This window comes from Tribolium castaneum, chromosome 5 (assembly GCF_031307605.1).
Source record: "Tribolium castaneum strain GA2 chromosome 5, icTriCast1.1, whole genome shotgun sequence".
NCBI classification, from domain to species: Eukaryota; Metazoa; Arthropoda; class Insecta; order Coleoptera; family Tenebrionidae; genus Tribolium; species Tribolium castaneum.
In genome coordinates, this window is record NC_087398.1 from 6,307,642 (window position 1) to 6,331,430 (window position 23,789).

General features: G+C 37.2%; 5 protein-coding genes across 8 annotated transcripts; 4 read left to right on the top strand and 1 right to left on the bottom strand.

The window, feature by feature from the left end:
- Positions 1-6: 6 nt before the first annotated feature.
- Positions 7-6,830, top strand: pcm (pacman). 4 transcript variants are annotated; one of them, XM_008195528.3, is made up of 18 exons: positions 7-274; positions 320-1,099; positions 1,148-1,268; positions 1,318-1,478; positions 2,264-2,341; positions 2,395-3,332; positions 3,378-3,497; positions 3,546-3,822; positions 3,872-4,302; positions 4,580-4,769; positions 4,820-5,126; positions 5,172-5,461; positions 5,509-5,589; positions 5,637-5,774; positions 5,826-6,032; positions 6,079-6,204; positions 6,261-6,524; positions 6,571-6,830. In XM_008195528.3, the coding sequence occupies exons 1-18, from the start codon at positions 200-202 to the stop codon at positions 6,652-6,654; spliced, it is 4,668 nt and encodes a 1,555-aa protein (XP_008193750.1). In that variant the 5' UTR covers positions 7-199; the 3' UTR covers positions 6,655-6,830. The 4 variants fall into 4 exon arrangements, with proteins under 4 accessions (XP_008193750.1, XP_064213039.1, XP_008193748.1 ...); XM_064356969.1 differs by having other exon boundaries at positions 6,082-6,204; XM_008195526.3 differs by having other exon boundaries at positions 8-274; positions 6,252-6,524.
- A 338-nt stretch (positions 6,831-7,168) lies between these two features.
- Positions 7,169-8,079, top strand: CSN8 (COP9 signalosome subunit 8). The gene is made up of 4 exons (XM_008195525.3): positions 7,169-7,352; positions 7,420-7,490; positions 7,540-7,721; positions 7,774-8,079. The coding sequence occupies exons 1-4, from the start codon at positions 7,296-7,298 to the stop codon at positions 8,022-8,024; spliced, it is 561 nt and encodes a 186-aa protein (XP_008193747.1). The 5' UTR covers positions 7,169-7,295; the 3' UTR covers positions 8,025-8,079.
- Positions 8,080-8,209: 130 nt separating this feature from the next.
- Positions 8,210-9,614, top strand: RabGGTa (Rab geranylgeranyltransferase subunit alpha). Its single transcript, XM_008195524.3, has 5 exons — positions 8,210-8,406; positions 8,455-8,690; positions 8,736-8,941; positions 8,990-9,319; positions 9,369-9,614. Exons 1-5 carry the CDS (start codon positions 8,404-8,406, stop codon positions 9,530-9,532), a joined length of 939 nt encoding a protein of 312 aa, XP_008193746.1. The 5' UTR covers positions 8,210-8,403; the 3' UTR covers positions 9,533-9,614.
- An 825-nt stretch (positions 9,615-10,439) lies between these two features.
- Oseg5 (Outer segment 5) lies at positions 10,440-15,173 on the bottom strand. The gene is made up of 10 exons (XM_008195523.3): positions 14,972-15,173; positions 14,472-14,922; positions 14,198-14,425; positions 11,903-12,276; positions 11,691-11,854; positions 11,442-11,639; positions 11,134-11,395; positions 10,759-11,082; positions 10,591-10,714; positions 10,440-10,545 (listed from the first exon to the last, which is right to left on the bottom strand). Exons 1-10 carry the CDS (start codon positions 15,064-15,066, stop codon positions 10,489-10,491), a joined length of 2,277 nt encoding a protein of 758 aa, XP_008193745.1. The 5' UTR covers positions 15,067-15,173; the 3' UTR covers positions 10,440-10,488.
- A 4,379-nt stretch (positions 15,174-19,552) lies between these two features.
- Positions 19,553-22,762, top strand: LOC663547 (propionyl-CoA carboxylase alpha chain, mitochondrial). The gene is made up of 7 exons (XM_015980664.2): positions 19,553-19,684; positions 19,733-19,912; positions 20,159-20,326; positions 20,376-20,623; positions 20,675-20,872; positions 20,922-22,060; positions 22,114-22,762. Exons 1-7 carry the CDS (start codon positions 19,628-19,630, stop codon positions 22,227-22,229), a joined length of 2,106 nt encoding a protein of 701 aa, XP_015836150.1. The 5' UTR covers positions 19,553-19,627; the 3' UTR covers positions 22,230-22,762.
- Positions 22,763-23,789: the final 1,027 nt, after the last annotated feature.

Sequence of the window (23,789 nt, forward strand, 5' to 3'; positions counted from 1 at the left end):
TCATCCACGTTTTCTGTCATCTGTCATTCGAAACGACATATTTTTCTTTTTTGTTGTGAGTTGTGATGAGCATTTCATAATTGAATATAGAGCTTTTGGTGGATTATTTCTTTCATTTCATTCAAACACACTCTATATTTACATGCGTCTTAGAGTTTGCGAGCGACGTTGAGACCCGCACTGAAAACAAGCCTAAATCATGGGGGTTCCCAAGTTTTTCAGATACATAAGCGAACGCTACCCTTGTTTGAGTGAATTTGTGAAAGAATATCAGGTAAACCGCAGCCAGCACCCAACACGTCCACATTCTGGGTTTCAGATCCCAGTTTTTGATAATTTGTATTTGGACATGAACGGCATAATCCACATGTGTTCGCATCCGGACGACAACAACCCTCACTTTCGAATCACCGAGGAGAAGATATTCGCGGACATTTTCCACTATATTGAATTTTTATTCCGGATGATCAAGCCCCAAAAGGTGTTCTTCATGGCAGTGGACGGGGTGGCGCCCAGAGCCAAAATGAACCAGCAAAGGGGACGCCGGTTTCGGTCGGCGAAAGACGCGGAAAAAATGGAACTTGAGGCGAAAAAAAAGGGCGAGAAATTGCCCGACGTGGAACGTTTTGACTCAAATTGTATCACACCTGGCACTGAGTTCATGGCCAGGTTGCACGAACAGTTGAAATATTTCGTCGTTTCTAAAGTTTCAACCGACAATATGTGGAAAAAGTGTAAAATAATTTTATCAGGGCATGAGACGCCCGGCGAAGGGGAGCATAAGATCATGGATTATATAAGGTACATTAGGTCCCAGCCTGGGTATGATCCAAATACGCGCCACTGTCTTTATGGCTTGGACGCTGATCTCATTATGTTGGGGTTGTGCACCCATGACCCCCACTTCTCACTGTTGAGGGAAGAGGTCAAGTTTGGCAAAAAAGCCAAACGAAGCAATGTACCTGAAGAGATAAGATTTTATCTGCTGCATTTATCTTTAATGCGAGAGTATTTAGAAATGGAATTTTCGCCTCTCAAGGAGGCTTTGAAGGATTCAGATAAGATTAAATTTGACATTGAAAACATTATTGACGACTGGGTACTAACTAAAACTTTGGAAAAATGTGACTGAAATTAATGCTTTTAGATTCTGATGGGCTTCCTTGTTGGAAACGATTTTATACCAAATTTGCCTAATTTGCACATCTCTAATGGAGCATTACCTGTTCTTTATAAAGCTTACATTGAAGTCTTACCAACATTAGATGGTTATTTTCGTTATTCTTACTCAAAATGTTGTGTAATTCGTTTTTGTAGGCTACATTAATGAAGCCGGAACGCTGAATTTAGAGCGGTTCGAAAAATTTATGAAAAAGTTGGCAGATGTAGATATAAAAAACTTTGAGGAAATCCAAGATGATTTAACGTATTTTGAACGCAAAACTGGGAGAAAAGCAACTGCGCATCTTCCCGTTAGTGTAAGTTATTCTAATAATGCAAAAAAGTAAACAATTTTGCCTTTTTCGAGCGTTTTACACATCTTTCAGGTGCAAACGCAATTGTTTTGCATGAATAATAAACCGAAAAATTACCAAATTAGTTGCAAAAATCTTAGATTATTTCATCTTTTAAGTACGTTTTTGAGATTAAAGAGCGAAATTTTCTTAAATTTGCTTCTCCAGAACCAATAAATTATGATTATCATTATTTTTCTAGTTTTTTATTTTATTATGACATTGTTCGTACAGAGACGTTGATTATTGCATGGTATTTCTTTAAAAATAATCTGAGAAAACGTTGACTTTGCTCGAAAATGGTGTTATTTTTTATGTTTTGTGCATTTAAGCACATTTTCATTTAGAACAATTTCTTGTTTTTGACAGTTTTAAATTATTTCCAAAATAATTGGGTTTGTTATTTTTATTAAACATCACGTTAATTGTTGAAGTTTGTTTTAATTTTCTTATATTTTTTAATTTTTATTGGTCTCGCTTTTTGAGAGGCTCGGAACCGTCTAATTTTTAGCTGAGAGCCCATAAAAACACTGTAAGTTTGTGTACTTTTTTAAACATGCTAATTAAGAAGACCTAATATTGTTTTTTTCCTTCAAAAATGATTATAATTATTGTTATTTGGAAATCCATTAAACCGTGAAAAAACTAAAAATAAAATATTACGTTACGTAATAGATTTTCACTGAATACGCTATTTTACAATATGAAAAGTTTAATATTTAGTAAACTTTATTTTTTCTACACTCTAGTCTAAACCTGTTAAAAACGGCGAGGAGAAAAAAATTGACCCCGCACTTGCTGAATTAATAGCAGCAACCGATAGTTTGGTAAGTCCTGGTTTAAAAAAAAACTCTCCCAATTGAACATTTTCAATGCAAAGGCCGTCTCTTCCGATGAAGAAGACTTCGAAAGTAGCATTTCATCAGAAGAAGACGAGGCTTTCAAAAGTTACAAAGACGAGTATTATCGTAATAAATTAGAGTTCCAAGAGGTGACGCGAGAAGTGATGCGAGAGCAAGCCGAAGGCTACGTCCGTGCCATCCAATGGAACTTGAATTACTACTACAACGGAGTGTGCTCATGGTCGTGGTTTTATCCACACCACTATTCGCCCTACATCTCCGACATTAAGGGTTTTTCCGATTTGAAAATCGACTTTGAGCTCGGAAAACCCTTCAAACCTTACGAACAATTACTGGCTGTGTTGCCCCCAGCCAGTAAAAAACTCCTCCCGGAATGTTACCATTCCTTAATGACTGATGATAATTCGCTGATCAAATCATACTACCCTGAGGAGTTTCAAACCGACCTAAACGGCAAACGCCAGGAGTGGGAAGCTGTGGTCCTTGTGCCTTTCATCGACGAGAAAAATCTGCTCAATGCCATGAAACCGTGTAATGAATTATTGACCCCCGAAGAGGCAAAACGGAATAATCACGGGCCGATGTTGGTGTATGAGTACACAGATGAGGACTTGGGGGTTTACGAACCGCCCAGTTATTTCCCGAAAGTTGTAAATAGGGCTCGTTGCACCCCTGTTAACATCGAGGATATTAGAGTCCCCAAAGACAAGCTAGTCAAGGGGGCATATCCTGGTGTAGTTTTCGATGTTTACTACCCCGGTTTCCCCACTTTGAAACACTTGAAATATGAAAGCAAGTTCAAGAAAGCCAGGGTTAAAGTGTTCGAAATGCCCAGTCGTAACGAGAGTTTAATACTGAGGATTTTACCGAGTGAGAAGTACACCGGTGATAGCATCCCGTTGGATTTATTAGGGAAGGTCGTATGGGTGGGGTGGCCCAACCTCACCGAAGCAAAGTGAGTTAGTGTGCGATTTTTTCCGAAATAATCGTACAATTTTAGAGTAATTGCAATTTCGAATCGGAAAGAAAAGTACGTGTTTTCCGGTACCAACAACCATAAAGTTGATGATCGGACGAAAAATTCAACCTTTGAGAGTGAACTAGAGGGAGTGTCGCAGTAGTAAGTTTTTTATTGCTTAAGTTGGTCAAAATTTACACGTTTTGCTAGTTATAGGGAACGAATGGGTATTGAGTTCGGAAATACGGACGTTCTCGTTCATGTGAACCTCCTCTCCGGTCGAAAATACGTCTTTACGTCAAATATGAGAGCAACACTGGAGAGGCAATTCACGCAAATCCAGTCAAATTATCCCTTACAAAGCATAGTGACTGACATTGCGATTCACGACGACCTTCGCACGAACTTTCAAACTGTTTCGGACGTATTTGCGCCCAATTCGATTTGTTTTTCGCTCACGAATCCTTATTACGGCTCACAGGGCACAGTAATTTATAAATTTTTTGTTGACTTTTGGTTAAATTATTTCTTTAAAGATTGTGGACTGTGCTGAGTCGCTAAAGAACAACCATTTGAAAGTCTCACTGACTGTTACAGCCGAACCGGACCTCAGTAAAGCGCAAAATATCGACGAAAAGTTGAAGAGAAATTACATGAGTCTTGCAAATTCGGCGTGTCAGTTGGCCATGTCGAATTACGTGTTTTCGCGAATTACTGGTTCTTTGTTTGTGCAAACGAGGACCAATGAGGGGTTGTTCAAAACTGTAAATATCGGTTTGGACATGAAATTTAGCAAGAAAAATCAGGAAACGCCAGGTTATACGAGGAAAATCGAAAATGTTTGGTTTTACACCAGTAAGGCTGTGGATTTAGTTAGGGAATACATAAACAATTTCCCAGAAGTTTTTCGCTTTCTTGCCTCTGGTTCCAACGACGATCTTGACGCCGATGCGATTTTTGGCGAAGAGTGAGTATTGCCGAGTTTTACTTAAAAAAAATGTTTTTTCACGACTAATCTTATTGACAGATTTTAGTTTCTCGTGATAATCGATTCCCCACATTATTTTACATTAATTTTCTTCAAAATATTTCGATTTTATCAAATAGTTTTGCTGTCATTGACAAAACAAGCAAATGGAAAAGTTTGCTCTAAAATCGGGGCGACGTTAAAAAAATGTCTTTAATAATTAATAATAGTAATAAAATTATAAACAATAATAATAGAATTATTGTCAATGTTCCAGTGGGGACGAAAAGGTGAAAAGCATTCAGACTTGGTTAAAGTCGTTGCCTGTACACAATATTGAGAGGCGTGTTTGCGGAAGTTCCGTCTTGGAGCCGGAAGTTGTAGCGGAGATCGAAAAAGAAGTCGATCAGTTGAAAGATTCCCCCAAAAATATTGTCATGCAAATTAAACCACATTTGCTGTATAAGGTAATTTCGGACAATTTTTTGATGTAAAAATTCCATCCGCATAATTTTAGCCTGAAATTCAGACGGGCTATTTGGCCCCAGACCCTCTTGCCCGAACTCGAGTATTTGACCGAATTGTCAATGTTCGTGAGGGTTTTACTGTTCCTCTCGGCCTCAAAGGCACCGTCATTGCAATCCATAAGTCACCTAACGTCCTTAAAAACGAAAACGAAATCTATGATATTGTTTTCGATAAACCATTCGCGGGCGGATTGGCTTTGAACTGTTCCGAACAGCGGGGTTATCGTCTGTCGAAAATTTCTTTCATTAATATTAGTTATGGCAGGAGGCAAATGGAGGAGAAAACTGGAGTGCCAGGTATTTCAGGGTGAAACTTTTCCGTCTTTGATTGAAAAATTCAAGGTGCGTTAAGGGCATTAGCTAAGGAAAGACGTAACGTAAACACCAACATTAGTACAAATATGTATGCCAGGCAGCAAAATTCTGCCTTTGCTTCGGTTAATAAAGCACAACCTAGTTTAATGGGGCCACCGTATAAAAACAATCACTTTAACACAAACCAGTATCCAGTGAGGCCACAAATGCCCATACCTGCCTACGATCAACCAAAAATGAAAAATTCGTTCTATTACATGAGCGACTTTACGCAAATGCAGGGGTCCAAGATTAATAAAGAAAACGCAGTCACTTGGGTATGTTTTTTCCTGAGCTTTGCGCCAACTAACCCACTGTCCTGCAGAGAACTACAGAAATGAACAATCAGAACAGGCATATGAGGGGACCCAATAATGTTACGCAAAACACTGTAAATTCTGCCAAGGCAAGTTATTTATTTCAAGTATTAAATATTAATTTTAATGGTTACAGCCAAAAACTGAGGTAAACACTGATTTCTTAAAACGGATTTTAAACATTGATAATAATGTCGAGAAATCGAGTAATCCGAAATTAAATGTGCCGGTTCAAAATTGTTCAACTTCATCAAGTCGAAAGCCGGAAATGGGGGTAAATAACCAATTTTTGCGATTAAAATTCCACTGCTTATGTAATTGTTAGACTGCGGCGAGCGCTACCGCTAATTTATTAAGCTATTATCAGTCAAACGCTTGGGGTTGTCCGAGGTATTTTTACCTCGAACAAAACAACGGATATGCTGCACAAGTTGTTCTACCTAGCGGTAAATCCATATCGGGAAAAACCGCAAAATCTCGGGAAGAAGCGAGTGAAAATGTGGCGCTAGATGCCTTAAACATGCTAAAAAATGTAAGATTTTTACGTAAAAATAATAAAACTAAAAGTATGTTCCTAGAAGAGTTCTAAGCCAGCAAAAACGGGCCTTCCGTCCGAATTTCCCGTGCCCCCAACCAAGTGGGTCCAAGACCGCCAACAACAAAACAAAATGCCATCCCAAGTTTTTGTGAATAAGTCGTACCAGGTACCACTCTAAATCGTCAAAGAAACGCCGAAATCTTTTATTTTAAGTTCAAACAGGGTGGACATAGTCAGCATCAGAGAATGCCGCCCCCGCACCAAACGGACTACAGTAGAAGGGACCCCGAGTCTAATTTTAGTCGAAATCCGCACACGAGTGCGAAAGCACACAATTTCGTGCCGCTTCAAGCGTTAAAAAAGAAGCAAACTCATGGGAATAAGAATCTTAACACTGGGAATAAGAATGTTAATGAAAATTCACCGCGGAAAAAACAAGAAAAAACTGATGTTTCAAGTAACAGCCAAAACGCTGGAATCTCGAAGGTGAAACTTGCAATGGGGATAATTTAAGTTGACTGACTTGTTACAGGCATGTGAGTTGGAGCGAAATGACCGGCGGGATAAATCAGCAAAGCAGAGGAAAACTAGAATTGCAGCTAGATTCAATCAGTAATTTTAAGAACTAATGGACTGAATTAAAATACATTTTGTTCCGTCTTAATTTCCTCCACTTTAGGTTGATTGAACTATTCCTTTTTAAAGAAATATTTATGGACAAAACTTGAACAAAACATGTGGTTTTTGAGTGTATATACGCTTTCATGCTGTAAATATACACATCCTTCTTTGCCTGTGGACTTTCATTACCTTTGTGCTGCTGATACCAAGCAAAAATGTGGTCAAAAATTTAACGAACACATTGATAGATTGCTATTTTAATTAATATATTTGAATTTTAACTTTTTTAATTTTTTGTCCATATAAAGGGCGGTTTACATTGACCGGTTATCATCATGGAATGAAACGACAGTGGGTGGTGTTTGATATTTTATAAATTCATAAAACACAAACTCGGGCTTTATTATTCAAATTAATTCGATGAAAACGTGATTACCTAATTAGGCATTAGATCTTTTGTGAATTTTTTGAAATTAAAAAAAATGGCGACGTTTTTCGCGGGCGTCGGCAGCGTTCGTGCATTTCCGGCGCAGTCGGGTTTTGGTCAGTTGGTTGTTCGCACTCGTAAATAAAAAATGTGTATGATTTTAAAACGAGACATTTGTTAAAACCAAATTATAAAGAACTCCTCACAAAATGGTTTCTAGTAACATTGAAAAATTAGCAGAAGACTTAGAGAAGCAAGAGTTAGAAGTAAGAGTCATCATCGAGAGATATAACCTCAAACTTCCAATTTTTTACAAATTTGGCGTTTTTTCAGGCACAGAACGGTATAGCATCACCTCAAGTTTACGAACAACTCCTAGCTATATATTTATACGAAAACGACTTGTAAGTATCGCCGGTTTTGGTTCGGTATTGCCGCTAAGGCTAGTTGTAGATGCAATGCAAAATATTTATGGAAACGCATCCCGGCTTCGGTGAAGTCGTCCACTCCTGAGCTAAACAACATCTGGGCCGTGGCCCAGCATATGTGGAAGAGGGACTTCCCGGGGATTTACAAGGCTCTGAACGCGGTAACATGGTCCGACGGTGTGGCGAATATTATGAAACAAGTTCAAGGTTTCTTGCTAATTGGATCACTCTAAACACCACTAATGATTGCGTTTTACAGACAGAGTGAGAAATAGATCAGTAGATTTAATAGCACAAGCGTATTCTTCAATAACATTAGACACTGTTTCTGCAATGACGGGCTTGCCCCCAGACATTTGTGCAACGGCTTGTGTGGAGAGGGGCTGGCAAGTGGAAGCCGACACTAGGATGGTTCACCCCGTTAGACCAACCCCACAAACTTCTGGCCAGACAAGTAGTGAAGATCAATTGTATAAACTGACAGATTTTGTATCATTTCTCGAAAATTGAATTGTATTTTTGTTTTTATAAGTTAATTGTAAGCTAATATAAATATTTCAGTAAATTCCTTCTCATTTAATTGACACAATGCAGAACCACTTGGTGTAATGCCAAACAATTTCCTAAAATAACGGGTGACACCTTCAGATATAAAATAATCCACAGGCGTCGCCCTACACGCAGTCAGTTTTCACACGCGACTAAATGGCTCCAGCTTCACCATGGGGGCCTCAATCGAGCGAAACGAAATGAACAAAATTCATAAAAACCGCCAAATAGCCTGTCAATTTGACAACTCGCCTGGGATTTGAGGTTAAAAACGCTTGACGTTTGTGTCATTGGGTGGCCAAAATTTATTTTTTATTTTATTTTCCAATTTAACGCAAAAATGGTAAAGCATTCGGTCGTCCAAAGGCACTGCTAATCGATTCCTTTCCAGCATGGAAGGATCAAAGTTCGCACTAGCGAAGAACAGAAGCTGCAAAAGCAGAAAGAGCAGCAGAAGAAACTGGTAGCTTATCGCATGGGAATGAAGCAGATCTTGTCGACGAGAAATAAGGAGAATTATGATCCGGCGTCGTTGCTTTTAAGTGGCCAGCTCTTGAGTGTGAATCCCGACATTTACACTTTGTGGAATTACCGTAAAGAAGCAACTTTAATGGAACTGAAGGAGAAGTAACTAATTTCAAGTCTTAAATTCTGTTTTTCACAATTTAACAGTCACTCAGATGCGGAGAATGGTGATGAGAAATCGATTGAGTTTTGCGAGAATGAGTTGAGATTGACTGAACAGTGCCTTCTTTCAAATCCCAAGTCTTACGGTTCCTGGCACCACCGCTATTGGATCTTAAACCATCACCCTAAGCCCAACTGGCAACGAGAATTTGATTTGTGCACCAAATACTTATCCATGGACGATAGAAACTGTAGGTAGTTTTACAACCCGTGGAAAGAACAAACTGAGTTTTTTGCAGTTCATTGTTGGGATTTCCGCCGCTTGTTAGTCAATAAAATTGGCATTACTTTAACTGACGAAATCGCGTTTTCAACCGAACGAATTAATATAAATTTCTCAAATTACTCCTCCTGGCATTACCGAAGTACGTTGCAGTTTCTGACAGACGCCGAAAGCGTGGCTAAAGAGCTGACTTTGGTGCAGAATGCCGTATTTACCGATCCAATCGATACAAGTGCTTGGTTTTACTTGAGGTGGGTTTTAAGCAATCCAAATTTGAGGAAAACTCAAAAAGATGAGTTGTTGGAGGCTTTAGAGCAATTGCAAGAACTGGAGCCTGATTGTAAATGTAATTATGAGCTGTTTTGTATTATTTGAGACTCTTAATAATTTCTTAGGGATTGTTATGGCCAAATGTTGGTTATCAGGGAATATAACAGTGCTGGATAAGGAGCATGTTGAAAATAACGTTCATTACTATAAGGAATTAATCAAGCTGGACCCGTTGCGGCGAGGGCATTATGAGGATTGCCTAAAAATCGTCGAGACGAAAATTGATTGAGTTCACTAGTTGTGTGATTTTTTATACTTAAGTCTATACATAATTGTGATTATTGAGCATTAAATAAATTGGTAAAATATAATATCAGAGTTTTCTTTAAATACCTACATGTAACGCAAATACTAATAACTAATTGCTGATAAAATACAAGCACTTACCTTTATGGCATCTTCTGCTATAGTTTGTAGCAAGTGCCATTGCATCATCTTCTTAAAGGGACTTACTGAAGCAAAAAACAATTAAATTTTAGCATTGTTTCATTAAATTGGTTGGAAATATTACAGATTTTTTTAAAGAAAGTATTGCAGACCACTAACCCTTTAATCCGGATTGTTTCCTAATTTTCTTCCTGGAAATCCACTCCACTAACTAACAACACGCACTAGCCAACAAATTTAAAACTTTTAGACCGAAAGATTCTGATTTTATTTATGTTTCTAATGCAGTCCCTCTGCAACAACAGCAAGTAATAAACTGGATAAAATTAGCGGCACAATAATTGTGTAAGAATATAATGGATAAAACGTCACCAAAAAAAATCTCTGTGATAATAATTGTTACAAGGTGATAAACAAAGAGGTTTGTCCGATTCATTCATTGATTTTTGTGACGACTTCGTCGGTAAAAACAGTCTTCAGAGTTGTTGCTCCAACATGAAAAATTCAAATTAAACCCCTTTGCCGGAGGCAGAAAATACTATATTTATTTTCACGCATTCTTTTGCCACAAACAAATTTATATTTACTCGAAGAATTACACATTCTTCTCGCAAATAAACAATGATTTAATTCATTTGCTGTATAACAGTTAAATGTGTAAAATAATAAATTTAATATTTGTAACAAATTTTTGTTGATTGTTCCGTTTATATCATTGTAGCGGCTCGTCAAAAATAAAGAGAAACACGAATGAACTAATCGTTTTATTATTTTAACAACAAAAACCCAATGTGATATTTACTTTTGCAGTTCGGCTGAAATTTTTTGTTGCACTTTCTCCGCATCTATTTGTATCTGAAACCACAAAATGTAAAAACAAAACTCCATGAATCAACTTACAGTTTCATTCATTGACGAAAATTTGTTATCACTTTCGGGTTTTCCCAACGAGTCTAAATACTTTTGCCTTAAGAACAACACTGTGTCAATATGCGTTTTGTGTTTAATTGCCAAATCCAGAGCCCTGAAATTATTCTCAGTTTTTGCCCGCTTTCTTATAATTCCTACCGCCTCCAGTTGTGCATTTGAATGTTGCTGTAAATGGCTTGAAACACCATCCCATTGTGCAAAAGAATTGCCTCAGCTTCTTGCTGCGCCCCACCAAGGAGGGCAATTGCGGCTTTTTGTTGAATTTTGTTCGTCAAACTCTTTGCATATTGGATGTAAAACACTTTATCAAAATGATTAATATTGGCGAAAGCTTCCTCCGCTATGTCGATAACATCGGCACTGGACTGAGTCGTCAAAACTGCAAGACATGCCCACAAAGTCTCGTCGTTTGTTGATCTACATAGATTTAAAGCGTCGCTCCATTTGTTGTCTTGAATACATCTGAGGCCGAATTAGTGACTATTAATCAGACAAGGAAACACATTTAGCTACCTATGAAGTATTGAAGGGAATGGAGAAATCGGGACGTTGATTAAAGAACCATCAGCTCTCCGAATTGACACCGAATTCCCCACGAAATCACTTATTCTCGGATTACGTCCCAGCTCTGGAGCGCCGTATTGCATTGAACATAATTTCAGAAGAGTTGAATTAAAAGCAGCAGTCGGACAATACCAAACAACCAACTGTGCATCTTGAATCGTTGCAATGATGTTTGCTTCTGAATTCCACTGAAACGACTCTGTTTTCCTACCTGCAAAATTGTAATCAGAGTTGAGGCAACCTTAGCGTTTGACTACCTAGTTTATGGAATATTTTATTATTACTTCTTGGTGCAACGACGTATAGGTCTTTAGTTTTGTTCACCAGTGCTAACATTCGGGCACTTGGTGGTCCCCACTGGTCAAGAGCGACTTGTAAAATGGGCAGAAAGTGTTGAACCGTTGAAGTGGATTCTGTGGTACTTCTCACACTGCTTAAGTCAATTACATGCACGACTAAAATTTTGATATTAAAACCAAATGTTCAGTGTGTAACAAAAAAAGTACTTTTATGGTCTATAGAGTCTCGTACGACTAAAGTATCGGACGATAAGCTAATATGAGTAGCTCTTAAAGAGTCTAATCTCATGTTGGGCCATCTGGGCGAAGCAATAAGTCTCCCTTGATAATTGTAGATGCCGATGGTGTTTTTTTCAACCAGTAACATGTGTCTAAAATTAGAATTTAATATTTGCTATTAAATCCCGGTATTTTAATACTTTTCGGCTAGTAGTAATAAAATTACAGAACCGTCCTTCAAGTCAAAAATTGCTGGTGTATTCCAGTTATTGGTGCTATAAATGTAACATTGTGTGGGCGTTGTTGCAACCAAATGCGTGTATTTTAGAGCCAATTGTATTACTCTTTCTGGTAATTCGAGTTGTTCGAAAGTATCGTCCACAACATTTCTAACCGTCACGACTTTACGTTCGGTTACTGAAGCAGTGAAATTTTTGTAATGAACGTGTCTTTCCACTATGTGTGCGAAGAAGACGTGACCATTAGCACAAGCACCCGCTAGTTGAGTACCATCTCCAGACCATGCCATTTTGTAAACGCAGCCCGTGGTTGGTTTTTCGAGAGATCTTGACCACTACAATTACGGATCTTAGGAGCATAAATTATATGGGTTTTATTTTTTTTAACAGTTAACTAAACTCAGAGCTTGTTCAATTTATTTTTTGTTGATTTCGAAATTATTGCTTTTGTGTGAAAAATTGAATAGAGATCACTTACTAAAGCCAAAATGCTTGACTCTACAAACTTCAAATTCGCATTCAGTACTTCAAAAATACGCTTTTTTCTCTTAAAAATGTATAAAATGTTGGCAATACCCAAAATTTATATAAATTTTTGGCATTTTAATTTGTCTTTTCTTTCACTAGTATTCGATAGAGCTTTTTCTTTTTTTATTTTGGGGACCAAATAGGTTAGATATTTTTAAAAAGCTATTAATTTTCCTCAAATTAGTTTTTAGTTTATTTACGAGTTTTTTTTTTTATTTTTGTTTAACTTGAATTTGGTTAAAATAACGTAATTGTGACGTACTTACTTGATTCGGCTGTTTCTTATTTTTTTATCGAAACTTCTTGAAGTAAGTAAGTCATTTCTATTTCAAGAATTAGCTAAATAACCCCAAATTAGATGAATATTTACTTTTGGTATTTTTTTGTTTCTTTATCTTGTTTCCGAGTCTTTTTCTTTTTATTTGTGTTTGTTCATGTTGTAAGTTGTATTGTCTTTTTTTAATAATCATTTGTATCTATTATTTTTTTAAATTAGTATTTTTTCATTTGCTTTTTATTTTTTATATGTATACTTACCAGAAAGATCAGAAAAAACAGTTAACATAAATGACGCTCTTTACAAAAAAACAATGACGTTAAAAGTGTTGCCACAGTACAAGTTATGACGTCAAAATGTAGCACTAGGATGTAATATTAATTTACAAAAATAAAAATTGATCTATCCGAAGATTTTTTTGAATTACTCTCTTCTTAGCGTGCAGAGTCTCTGCAGTGCAACCTCAGTATTTTAACGATTCAATCAATTTTGGAAAATTAGTCTTGTATATCGATTAACGTTGAGATTGACGTTTTCATAAAATGTTTTAGAAAATGAATAAATACAAACTTTAAATGGTTTCTAAAACCATTACATCTCAATATGATAGTAAAGCTCTCCATGTAAGAATAATTTATGTTTAAATTAAATTTTTAGTTTCAGAATGCAAGAATGTCACCTGCATAAACTGCTCAAAAATGTTAAGGATATTGCTGTTTTAATAGACTGCTCCACAACATCAGTTACATAAGTCTAGTTATTTTAACATCAAACAAATTCTACCAATTTATTTTATCAGTTGATTTTCTCCGAATTTTCTCTAAAATCAAGTATATATTATCCTCTTTTTTTCAATCAATTTATTTGAATGAAATCGCAAACCCAGTTCCAGCACAAGTTCTGAAAATTAAATTGAAAATCCTGAAAAAGTTCTTTGTAATATCATAATATCACCAAACATGCTCTAAAAATATCATTTTTTAAAAAAATCATTCTGTGTTTATTTAATAAATTATAGTTTTTCAACATTTTTACACTTTTTCAATAATATTACGTTGTCTCTGACTTTTTTCAAAGACATTATTCTGTATTACTACCGTTACTCAACTTCTTAAAATTCATTATCCAAACAGTTAAGAACTTAAGAAGTAAAAAAATTAGACGAAAACAAAAAATCTGATCGATTGTTTGAATGAAATTGCCACCTATTTACTATAGCAATTTTTTTAACCATTATAGAGATACTTTTGCCGTCTTGGGCTATCGCCCACTTAGTCCATATGTGGGTACTTAATTATCAGTTTCTATACTAAAATATCGATAATTGGTTTGTAGAAAAAAAATAAAACTATCGCCAAACAAGTCTCATTGATTTTTCGTCTAAAAGTTGGCGATGTACCACATAATATATTCCGATTTTTGGAATATTTAGAAATGTTTTGTGTGCTAACCCCGGAGTAGTCGCACAGCCGGACCGTATTATAGGACCCGACTGCGAAAAGATCCCCATTTGGGGCCCAAGCAATCGAGGTAATGTGATTGTCGTGCGGGCCGCTGTAGAACAACTGCCGTCCTTGTCCATCCCAGACTTTGTATTGGCAGTCCTCGCCCCCGGAAACTATAAGTTCCGAAGCCGGACTCCATGCTAAACACAGCACTAATTCTTCATGAGCTTTCCACTGTAACAACAGTTGTTAATTCGTCTTTGTGCGGATTAATATTTACCCGTAAAGGTTTAGTGTTCGGTGCTAGCTGTTTTATCACGATGAATTTGCCCTGAGTGTACGCGATGCTTTGACTGTCGGGGGCCCAAGAGGCCCCGTAAACTGAATTATCGCTGGAGACGACAATAGATCGTAACATTCCGCTCCGAGACCAGATCTTGATGCAGCCGTCTTCTCCTGCAGTCAGCAGCCCTGCCCCGTCGTTGCCCCATTGCCCCACTAAGATCGCCCCTTTATGGGCCTCCACGCTGCGCTCGATTCTGCCCGAGCGGTTCATTATGTGGAATTTCCCATCGGCTGAGGTTACCAGTATCAAATCTCCGTGCTTGCTCAAGGTGCCGCTGGTCCTGGGCAGGAACTGCATGTCGATGGCGAACAGGTCCTTGCCCAGCTGGGCCACTTTCTTCGACTGATTGTTGGACACCGACCATGAAAGCAGTTGGTTGTCGTCGCTTGGTAGCGAACTTTAAGCTACTGTGCGATTGCATTTCGATTTCTTACCCTATGGAGTAGACCTCCTCCGTGCTGCTCCAGCCGACGCAAGTCACAGCGGCCGAATGCGACGGGCTTTTAGCCAGTGCAATTTTTAATTTCATTACTTCTAGTTTTTTGAAATAAATGAATAATGCACAAAATAATGTTTACTTTGTGAACATGAAGTTTCGTTTGCTGCAGGGTGTTTGTAACATCGTTGTTATAGCAACCGCTTGGCAACCAGACCCCTATTCATTGTAATGTATCACAGTGTAGAGGCGTTTTTCATTATCCATAAATTTTGAACGTAATACCCGATTTCTTGCGATGCAAAAATGCCACAAATTCTAGCATTTTGAAGGATTATAAAAGTCCGGGGATCCATCCGGGGATATTGAGAGACGAATTTTTGCAAAGTATTATTGCGTGAATAATGTACGGGGAGGCATAATTTTTGCTATCATTAAAACTACCATGAGCGTCTTACGTGTGGTGAAATGAGAATTTTCTATGGTCTCTCGGTTCAAATTGCATGCGATAAAAATTCTTTTGCAGGAGGATAAGTCAAAAATACGCGTGCCTACAGGCACTAAGAGAATAGTATTTTAAGCGTTTTTTTGTAAAATTACAAGTTTTCAAAGTTAAAAATATTGGTTGAATGATTAAATAATATTGTCTTTAGAGTTTTGTTACTAAGGTACTTCAAATGTTAAAGACATTTAATAAGAACGTATTAAGAACAAATAAATAGAAGTATGGGTTATCATTTCTACATCTTTCTATTTCCACAACATCACTGTCCAACCTGCGATCCGCGAAGAGAATAAATTTTATTTTAATCTTATTATTTTTCGTCTTTCAAAAGACTTCTTCGAAACAAGCCTAATCTCACTAAATTACGATGAAACGCAAATATTTCATTACAAGCGCTACTTATTTTGCGAGATTTTTTTGAAACAAGCTAAAAAATTGTTAAATCCCGATCCAGAAAATCTCTTATTTCAAGAGATTTTGCTGAAACAAGTCGAACAGTAACATAAAACTACGGATATCGAAAGGTTAGGATACGAAACCACGTACAAATAAAACTTTCCCGTTCTTAATAGTTCCGTTAATGTTGCCAGAGAGCGCAGTTTTATCGTAAAGTATTTAAAATTTTTTAAAACTTTTTACCAATCTTCACACTGCTCCATATTTTTCAAAACGGTTCGAGTACGGTTACAGATGCAAGAAAAATGTTAGGAAAAAAATTGTAAAGAATTAAATATCCTACCAAAAAGTCTCCGAAACCATATCTCTAACTTAAACCATTTAGGCCCCAAAGTCGTTCAAGCGACGGATTTGCTTTATTTTGCCGGTGGTGAAGTACTGGAACGGTAATTTATACCTAAACCGTTGAAGATAGAAATATGGTGTCGCAGACTTATTTGTAGAAAACTGAATTCTCTACAATTTTGTTCCTTACACTTGTTTTGGATCTTCAACTGTATTTGCAGCGTTCGCAAAAATATAAGGTGGAACGCAAATTGATAATTCTGAGCGGTATTTTTTTGTACATCGTCGCATATTTATTAAAACGCTGGGAATACGGTTGAAGATACAAAAAAGTGTAACTAACAAAGTTGTAGAGAATCAAATTTGCAATGAAAAGGTTTATATTTCTATCTTCTACAACGTTTTTCTTGTATCTTGAAAAATAAGGAATTTTAAATATTTTTTTTCTCATCTTTTCATGAAAATTTTAGTCGGCAGTTTTTCTTAGTCTGTTAAGAGTGCAAAGCTCAACATTTCTGCATTTTTCCAAGTAATTAGTAAACTGGTTGGATTTAAATTAATTTAAAACGATTTGGCGCCGAGACATTGTAACGCTTAAAGCGCCTTTATTTTTATTATGCTATACAATTTTTTTGAAATCAGAAGATTCTCCGATTTTGTATCTTTTTTTAGTTATAGTTCTCCGTATTGTAGCAACGTTTTTCTTTGTACACAATAAAGTTTTACAACAGATAATGGTGTTTAATTCTCACAATAAGATGTTTTGACAAGAGTGACCTGAAAATATTTACGATACCGATCGGTTCGTCTGAAAGACTACAATCTGTTTGCCGTAAATCACACAATAAGGGGTAATTATAATAAAAATTAATTGGTGTACAAAGAAAACGTTGCTACAATACGTACAACATAAATAAAAAGAATAGGCGAAGAAGGAAAATTAAAATAAAATATCAATAGATAAATAAATTCATTGGTAAATAATAAACGTCCATTTTTTACTTATTTGTTTCCACAACGTCAAAAATCCTCCTCTCGAATGAAACTACATATCCGTGCTTCTGTTGAAGCTCAGTTAGCTGCTTCATAAGCTGATATTCCGTTGTATTTATTTGCAAGATTTTTTCCTTAAACGTGCAAATAGCCATTTGAATATTTAGATTCCGTGTACATTTCTTCGATTACTGGCCCTTTGTTCGTGGACAAATTGCAATAGCCCTTGTTATTTGAGACCCCGCATTGTAATACCGCCCGAAATCATGCCCATTTCTGTCACTTCTCCATAAGCAACAATGGTGGACAATTCATTAGATTTTGCGAACAATAGGGGAGAGGGTGCTTTCCTCATACTCGAAGACAACCCCAACAGGACCGAATAAAGTGCATAAAAACCCCGCTGCGTCAATTTAATAATGTTTCCGCTCACACGAGCATTACCCCAACCCACTGTGTTTGTTGGGATTAAATTTTTAGTTCCTTACCGGAAGGAAAATCGTCACTTTCCTAACGGCTCTCGCTCAAGGGGAGCTTACAACTTTTACCACGCCTATCGAAAGAAAGTAATTCTCTGTGATACGTGACAAGAAAATGTCAACAATATCTGAGCTTAAACCAGCTTGGCCAAATGAGAAAAGGCCATTTGAAAATACACCTCTAACTCGATAAATAAAGCACATCGATATATCATGTTTCTAGCAATTCCCTTCATAAATGCAATAATCAATATAGTTTCGAGCTCAATAAGGGCTGTTGTGTGTGGTAAGTGAAATATTAGCATAATATTTTCAGACGTCTATATTGTATGGAATGTGAAACTGACTGACGCTTTGCGCCCCACTTTAATGCTGATGGACGTCGGGATTTAATAAACGAGGCTTCAGGACGTGTTACATATGTGGCAAACATTCAGAGTGGGTGTTATTATTCACTAATCTAGTCGAACCTATTGTATAGTTTAATCAGACAAGGGGCACACTCGATTTTTAAACTTACAGCAATCAAAATACGTACAAACTGGCGTAATTGAAGTTTAGCGTTTCAAGTTTCAGCGCTTAGAGCTTTGAGTCTATCGCCAAATATATGGCACGGTATTTGCATAATCCACATCCACATATCTACTAATTTCCTCCTAGACGTGCGTCAAACTACATAACTGAAATTATTGTAATTGCGATAACTCTGAGCCATAACCACCTAAACGCTGATACTTTGTTAATTATCCAGCTGTCGTTCGAGGCAACTTTTTTAATAGAATTTGCCCGAGCCGGTGGGAAAATAGCGGAAAAATCAATGTTCGCATGAAGGGAAATGCAACTCCATGTACGGCATTTCCCTAGGATTAAAAACTTTTCTCATTCTATCAAATCCCACTAGGATTTACAGATAAACTAAACCGACTTAAATTTGGGAAATACAGTCGACAGACTTGTTTCAGCAGATAGTGGTGCCCCAACCGAGCGCTAAAACTCTTATAATTAGATGTGGTAAAACCGAATTTAATCTAAAAAGTCAATTTCACTTAACACGGAACTTGGCGGATTAAGGAGCTCATCAAGATTCGTACATTTTTAAACTTGGCTTGTGCATATTCGTATAAATCGAGGTCTTAATAGAGATAAAGCCAACTTTTTAAGTGGATATAAATCTTTTGTTAGTAAGGATATGAAGAAGTTTTCGAGATAAATTTTTAAAACGAAGTTGGCGCACGTTTAACTTCTTACTTTTCCAAAATATAAATAACGTATTAGTGAATGGAACTCATTTACAACTTTTATCAAAATTTACACAACTCGCGTCTATCCCGACTAATTCACTCTCGTGTAAATAAACCTTGATTAAGGCTGATAGATACAAAAGTTTCAAGCTGCAAGCCTTTCAAATTAATTCGGGGAAAAACTATTAAAAAGAAGTTGCCTGACATTTCAGCAACTTCTTTCCAATGTGTACCCCGTCTGAATATCAAGAAAACTTTACACACCCTCTTTGAATTATCGAAATGACGGTTGCAATACAGCGAGCCATTCTTTCGAAGCGCAGCTAATGGAGTTATTTGAGTAATTTATGAAGACCCTTATGAATAATTCTTGTAATTGTTCTCTAATGCGAAGCAGTTTGTGTCTTTAACTGAGACAAATGCTAAGATAAGTAGAGGATTGCGTGCTGAAATGGAATTGCTCCCTAACCGTGTTTATAAGATAGCATGCCCGTTGTCAATCACCAAGGACCTTCAAGGGAATCCTTCGTCCACAAGTAATATCATCACTGTATAATTACAAATCACTGGTCAAAATAATAAACATCGTCAAGTCTACGTAATGCTTATCGCACAGAATTTGATTAGTCGAACTCTGTCGCTGGAATAACGAGATAAAAAGATCAAGTGCATGTGACTACTAGTAGTATTACAAAATGACAGTAAAGAAATTTTATAAAAGTTTTCCTAAAAATTACCTTCAAGGGCCCAGTGTATGTACCTGAGATTAGTGCAATTAACATTTGGTGATTGGTTTGCAGATACAGAATGTTCCAATATTTAGGAATTTTGCGCACCATAAGACACCAGCGTCTTCAACCAAAAGTTTTAGTAAAATTTTAGTGGCCAATAGAGGGGAAATTGCGTGCAGAATCATAAAAACCGCCAAGAAGATGAATTTAAAAACGGTGGCTGTTTACTCTGAAGCTGATGCATTCTCTGTGGGTATCTGATGCATGTTTTTGAAACAATCAATCATGTTACAATTAACTATTAAAATAGTGAACGCAATGTAGTGTTCATTTTCCCTCGGGGGCTCACAATCACCGAAATTAATAAAACGTTCGTACGTTATTAATTAATATCGCTAATTAATTAAGTCCAGAGATTAAAAAGGAAGGTTGTAAAATTATTAATTACGCGGGCTTAAAAATTAACAAGCGTTTAATTTCACTCTCTTTATTTAGCCCCATGTGAAGTTAGCCGACGAGGCAGTATTTTTGGGGCCGTCTTTGGCGTCCGAATCCTACTTAAACATTAAAAAAATCATCGATGCGGTTAAATCCACCGGTGCAGAGGCGGTGCACCCGGGTTACGGTTTCTTGTCCGAGAACGCGTCTTTCGTTTCTCTGCTGGTAATTCAAATAACCAGTGGTTGCGTGTAGTTACTTGTGTGAATTAAAGGAGGATGAAAAAATAGTTTTCGTTGGACCCCCAGCTGGGGTAATTAATAAACTCGGTGACAAATTAGCATCAAAGAAGCTCGCTCAAAATGCAGGCGTTAACGTAATTCCAGGATTCGACGGTGAAATAAGGGATGCTAAACACTGTGTTGAAATAGCTCGGCAAATTGGATATCCGGTAATGATAAAGGCATCTGCTGGTGGCGGTGGCAAAGGAATGAGAATTGCAAGAAACGACGACGATGCAAGGTAAGATAATATTATCTTTTAATTTTAACAACAGTAAGAGTCATATTTTAGGAACGGCTTTCAAATGTCAACTGAAGAAGCCGCTTCTAGCTTCGGAGATAATCGTATTTTACTTGAGAAACTTATAGAAAGCCCTAGGCACGTTGAAGTACAAGTCTTAGGAGATAAACACGGGAGGATTGTTTACCTAAACGAGAGAGAGTGCAGCATTCAGCGCAGAAATCAAAAAATTGTAGAAGAGGCGCCGAGGTATTTTTTAATTTTTTAAAGCGAGCCAAAAATTCACTACATGTTGTAGTACGTTTCTGGACGTGGAAACTCGAAAAGCTATGGGCGAGCAGGCCGTGCGGCTTTGCACCGACATCGGCTACCACTCCGCAGGAACTGTCGAGTTTTTAGTGGACAAGAATCGCGCGTTTTATTTCCTGGAAATGAACACAAGACTACAAGTGGAACATCCCGTCACCGAGGCGATAACAGGGGTTGACATAGTGCAACAAATGATTCGAATCGCCCAAGGATATCCACTCGATGTAACTCAAGAAGACGTAAAAATTAACGGACACGCCATTGAATGTCGAATTTACGCCGAGGATCCTTACAAAAACCTGGGTTCCCCGAGTATTGGAAAACTTTTTAAATATAGAGAGCCGAATAGGGTTCAGGGAATAAGATGTGATAGTGGTGTTGAAGAAGGCAGCGAAATCACTTTCTATTACGACTCAATGATCTGCAAACTAATATGTTTTGGGAAAGATCGACAAGAAGCCATCAAAAAAAGCACACAAGCACTTGATTATTACGTTGTGAGAGGAGTTACGCACAATGTGCCACTTTTGCGGAGCATCCTGTCGCATGAACGTTTCGCAATCGGGGACATAAACACAAATTTCTTATCGGAAGCGTATCCGAACGGCTTTGGCGGACATGAGCTTAATTTGCGCGAAAAAAATCAACTACTTGCTATAGCCTCAGCGTTTTACGTGAGGAATGACTCGAGAAATCGGGTGAATAATCCCACCCAACAAAACGAGTGGAATGTTGTTGTAAAACTGAATCGCGACACTCACACTGTACGCATTTCCGAGCGATGTGATTTTTTCGAAATAGAGATCAACGATTCCAAAGTGTACAAAATAAATAAAATGGGTTTAAATTTAGCCGAACCGGTGACAGAAATTAAATTAAATGGAGAGCAAGCTGTTGTGCAATTGATTTCTAAAAACCCTAGCGGTGATTACAAAATCTCCTACCTTGGAACTACCTACGATTTAAATATAATTCCCAAGAAAGCGGCGGATTTGTTACACCTAATGCCCCAAGAACTTCAGCCAGATATATCTAAAACAATTAAATCCCCGATGCCAGGTTTAATTAAAAGTTTATCTTGCAAAGAAGGCGATTGTATAACCGAGGGCCAAGAGTTGTGTACAATTGGTGAGATTAGTGTTTTGATTGCATCTTCTGCTCCAATAATCCATTGATTACAGAGGCCATGAAGATGCAAAATTCCATAATTGCACTCACTTCGGGCAAAATTAAAACGGTTTACATCAAGGAAGGCAGCGTAGTTAGCGATAACGACGTTTTAATCGACTTGGAATAAACTTTTTCAACACGAAAAACGTTTTTTATTCACCAACGCACTTCAATTATTTAGAAATATCAATCTGGGAAACTTGGGCGTTTGCCCAAATGGTAAATTTTGATTAATGGTAAATTAAACCGAAACTCAAATAGGGCGACTGCAACCATGGCGTTGTCCAAACAGTGAGAGGATGGTTTTGCGGTGGCGGCCGTATAAATAAGACGGGGGCGCAGATGTGGCCCGCCGGGAGCCCCACGAAAGTGTTAAGCAGGATTAGAGCAGCCGCGTGGTCGCATTAAGTACAGACGAACTAAAGTCCTTGTCCTGACCGACAAATATTCCCTCTTCGAACGGGATAATGCCCTTTCCGCCTTAATGGATTGTTTAGTAATTGGATTGACTGTAATTCAAGACGCTGGACAAGTCGCCAAAACTAACGCTGTTTGTTTTAAATTATACCAAGTCAAACAATGGGCTATGTTTACCGGTGATTATATTGATTTTCATCAAATTTAAACCCATGCATTGTTAAGCTCCTCGAACGACGTTGGGGAAAAACATGTCGTTGATATGAGAAAGCAAAGCTTAATTAATTAAGAGTGTTTAGTATCCTGTAGGGGGCTTTATTATTTAATAAAAAAATTAACAACAGGAAATATTTAAATTTTTACATTTGCTGGGAAATTATGCTGCAAAATAAGGTTTGTTTGTTTTGGTGAAAATTATGTTATTTATGGTCCAATTGAATCTGATGCAAAAAAGTCGAAGGAATTATTCCAGTCGCACGCCATAACAATTTAGTTTAGTAAATGGTTTAGCTGTAGCAATTACTAGAATTTACGATGTCGATTCCTATTTTCTACGAGTGTACACACATCTGCCTTGAATAATTGGCGCACAGGGTCTCTGGAAAATCGCTTTGTATGAAATAATCCCCATTTGATCCGCATTACAGCATTCGATGTGAGACTTGCTTGGTGGAGAAATCACATTTACATGTGGGTTGTTTGGCGATTTTTAACTGTGTGGATTTAACTGAAATTGTGATGAAACGTACGGCGTATTCCCTTTGCAAAATAAATTAATTATCTAAAGGACAGTCGATAATATAATTACGCGTTTGATTTAATTAATTAGCAAAATCACCAACGTATACCTGTCATCAGGCAACTCCGGGCGCAAAATGGATGTTTGATTATGAAAAATTTCAGAGAGCCATAAAGTATGCTAATCATAATTTCACACGCCTGTTTGACGTGAGCTAAACCAATTTAATTACCATAATGTTAAGCATTACAGTTTGTGTAAAAAATGGCTTCACTAACACTTAAAAAATTACCTCGAATAAATAATGAAGTAATTTGTAAAAATGACCTTCTCCCTGCTCGAATGATAAATGTGTGTAATTCATTATGCAATAAATATGCAGCCAAACTAGCGACCAAACCTGGAATGTAGAACACTATGATTCTCCCATTAATCACTAAAACAATAAATTAATTTTGCCCATATTTCCGACTTTATGACATTTATCAAATTTTATGTGTGATCCAGTCAATATAACCGAGCTTCTGCACA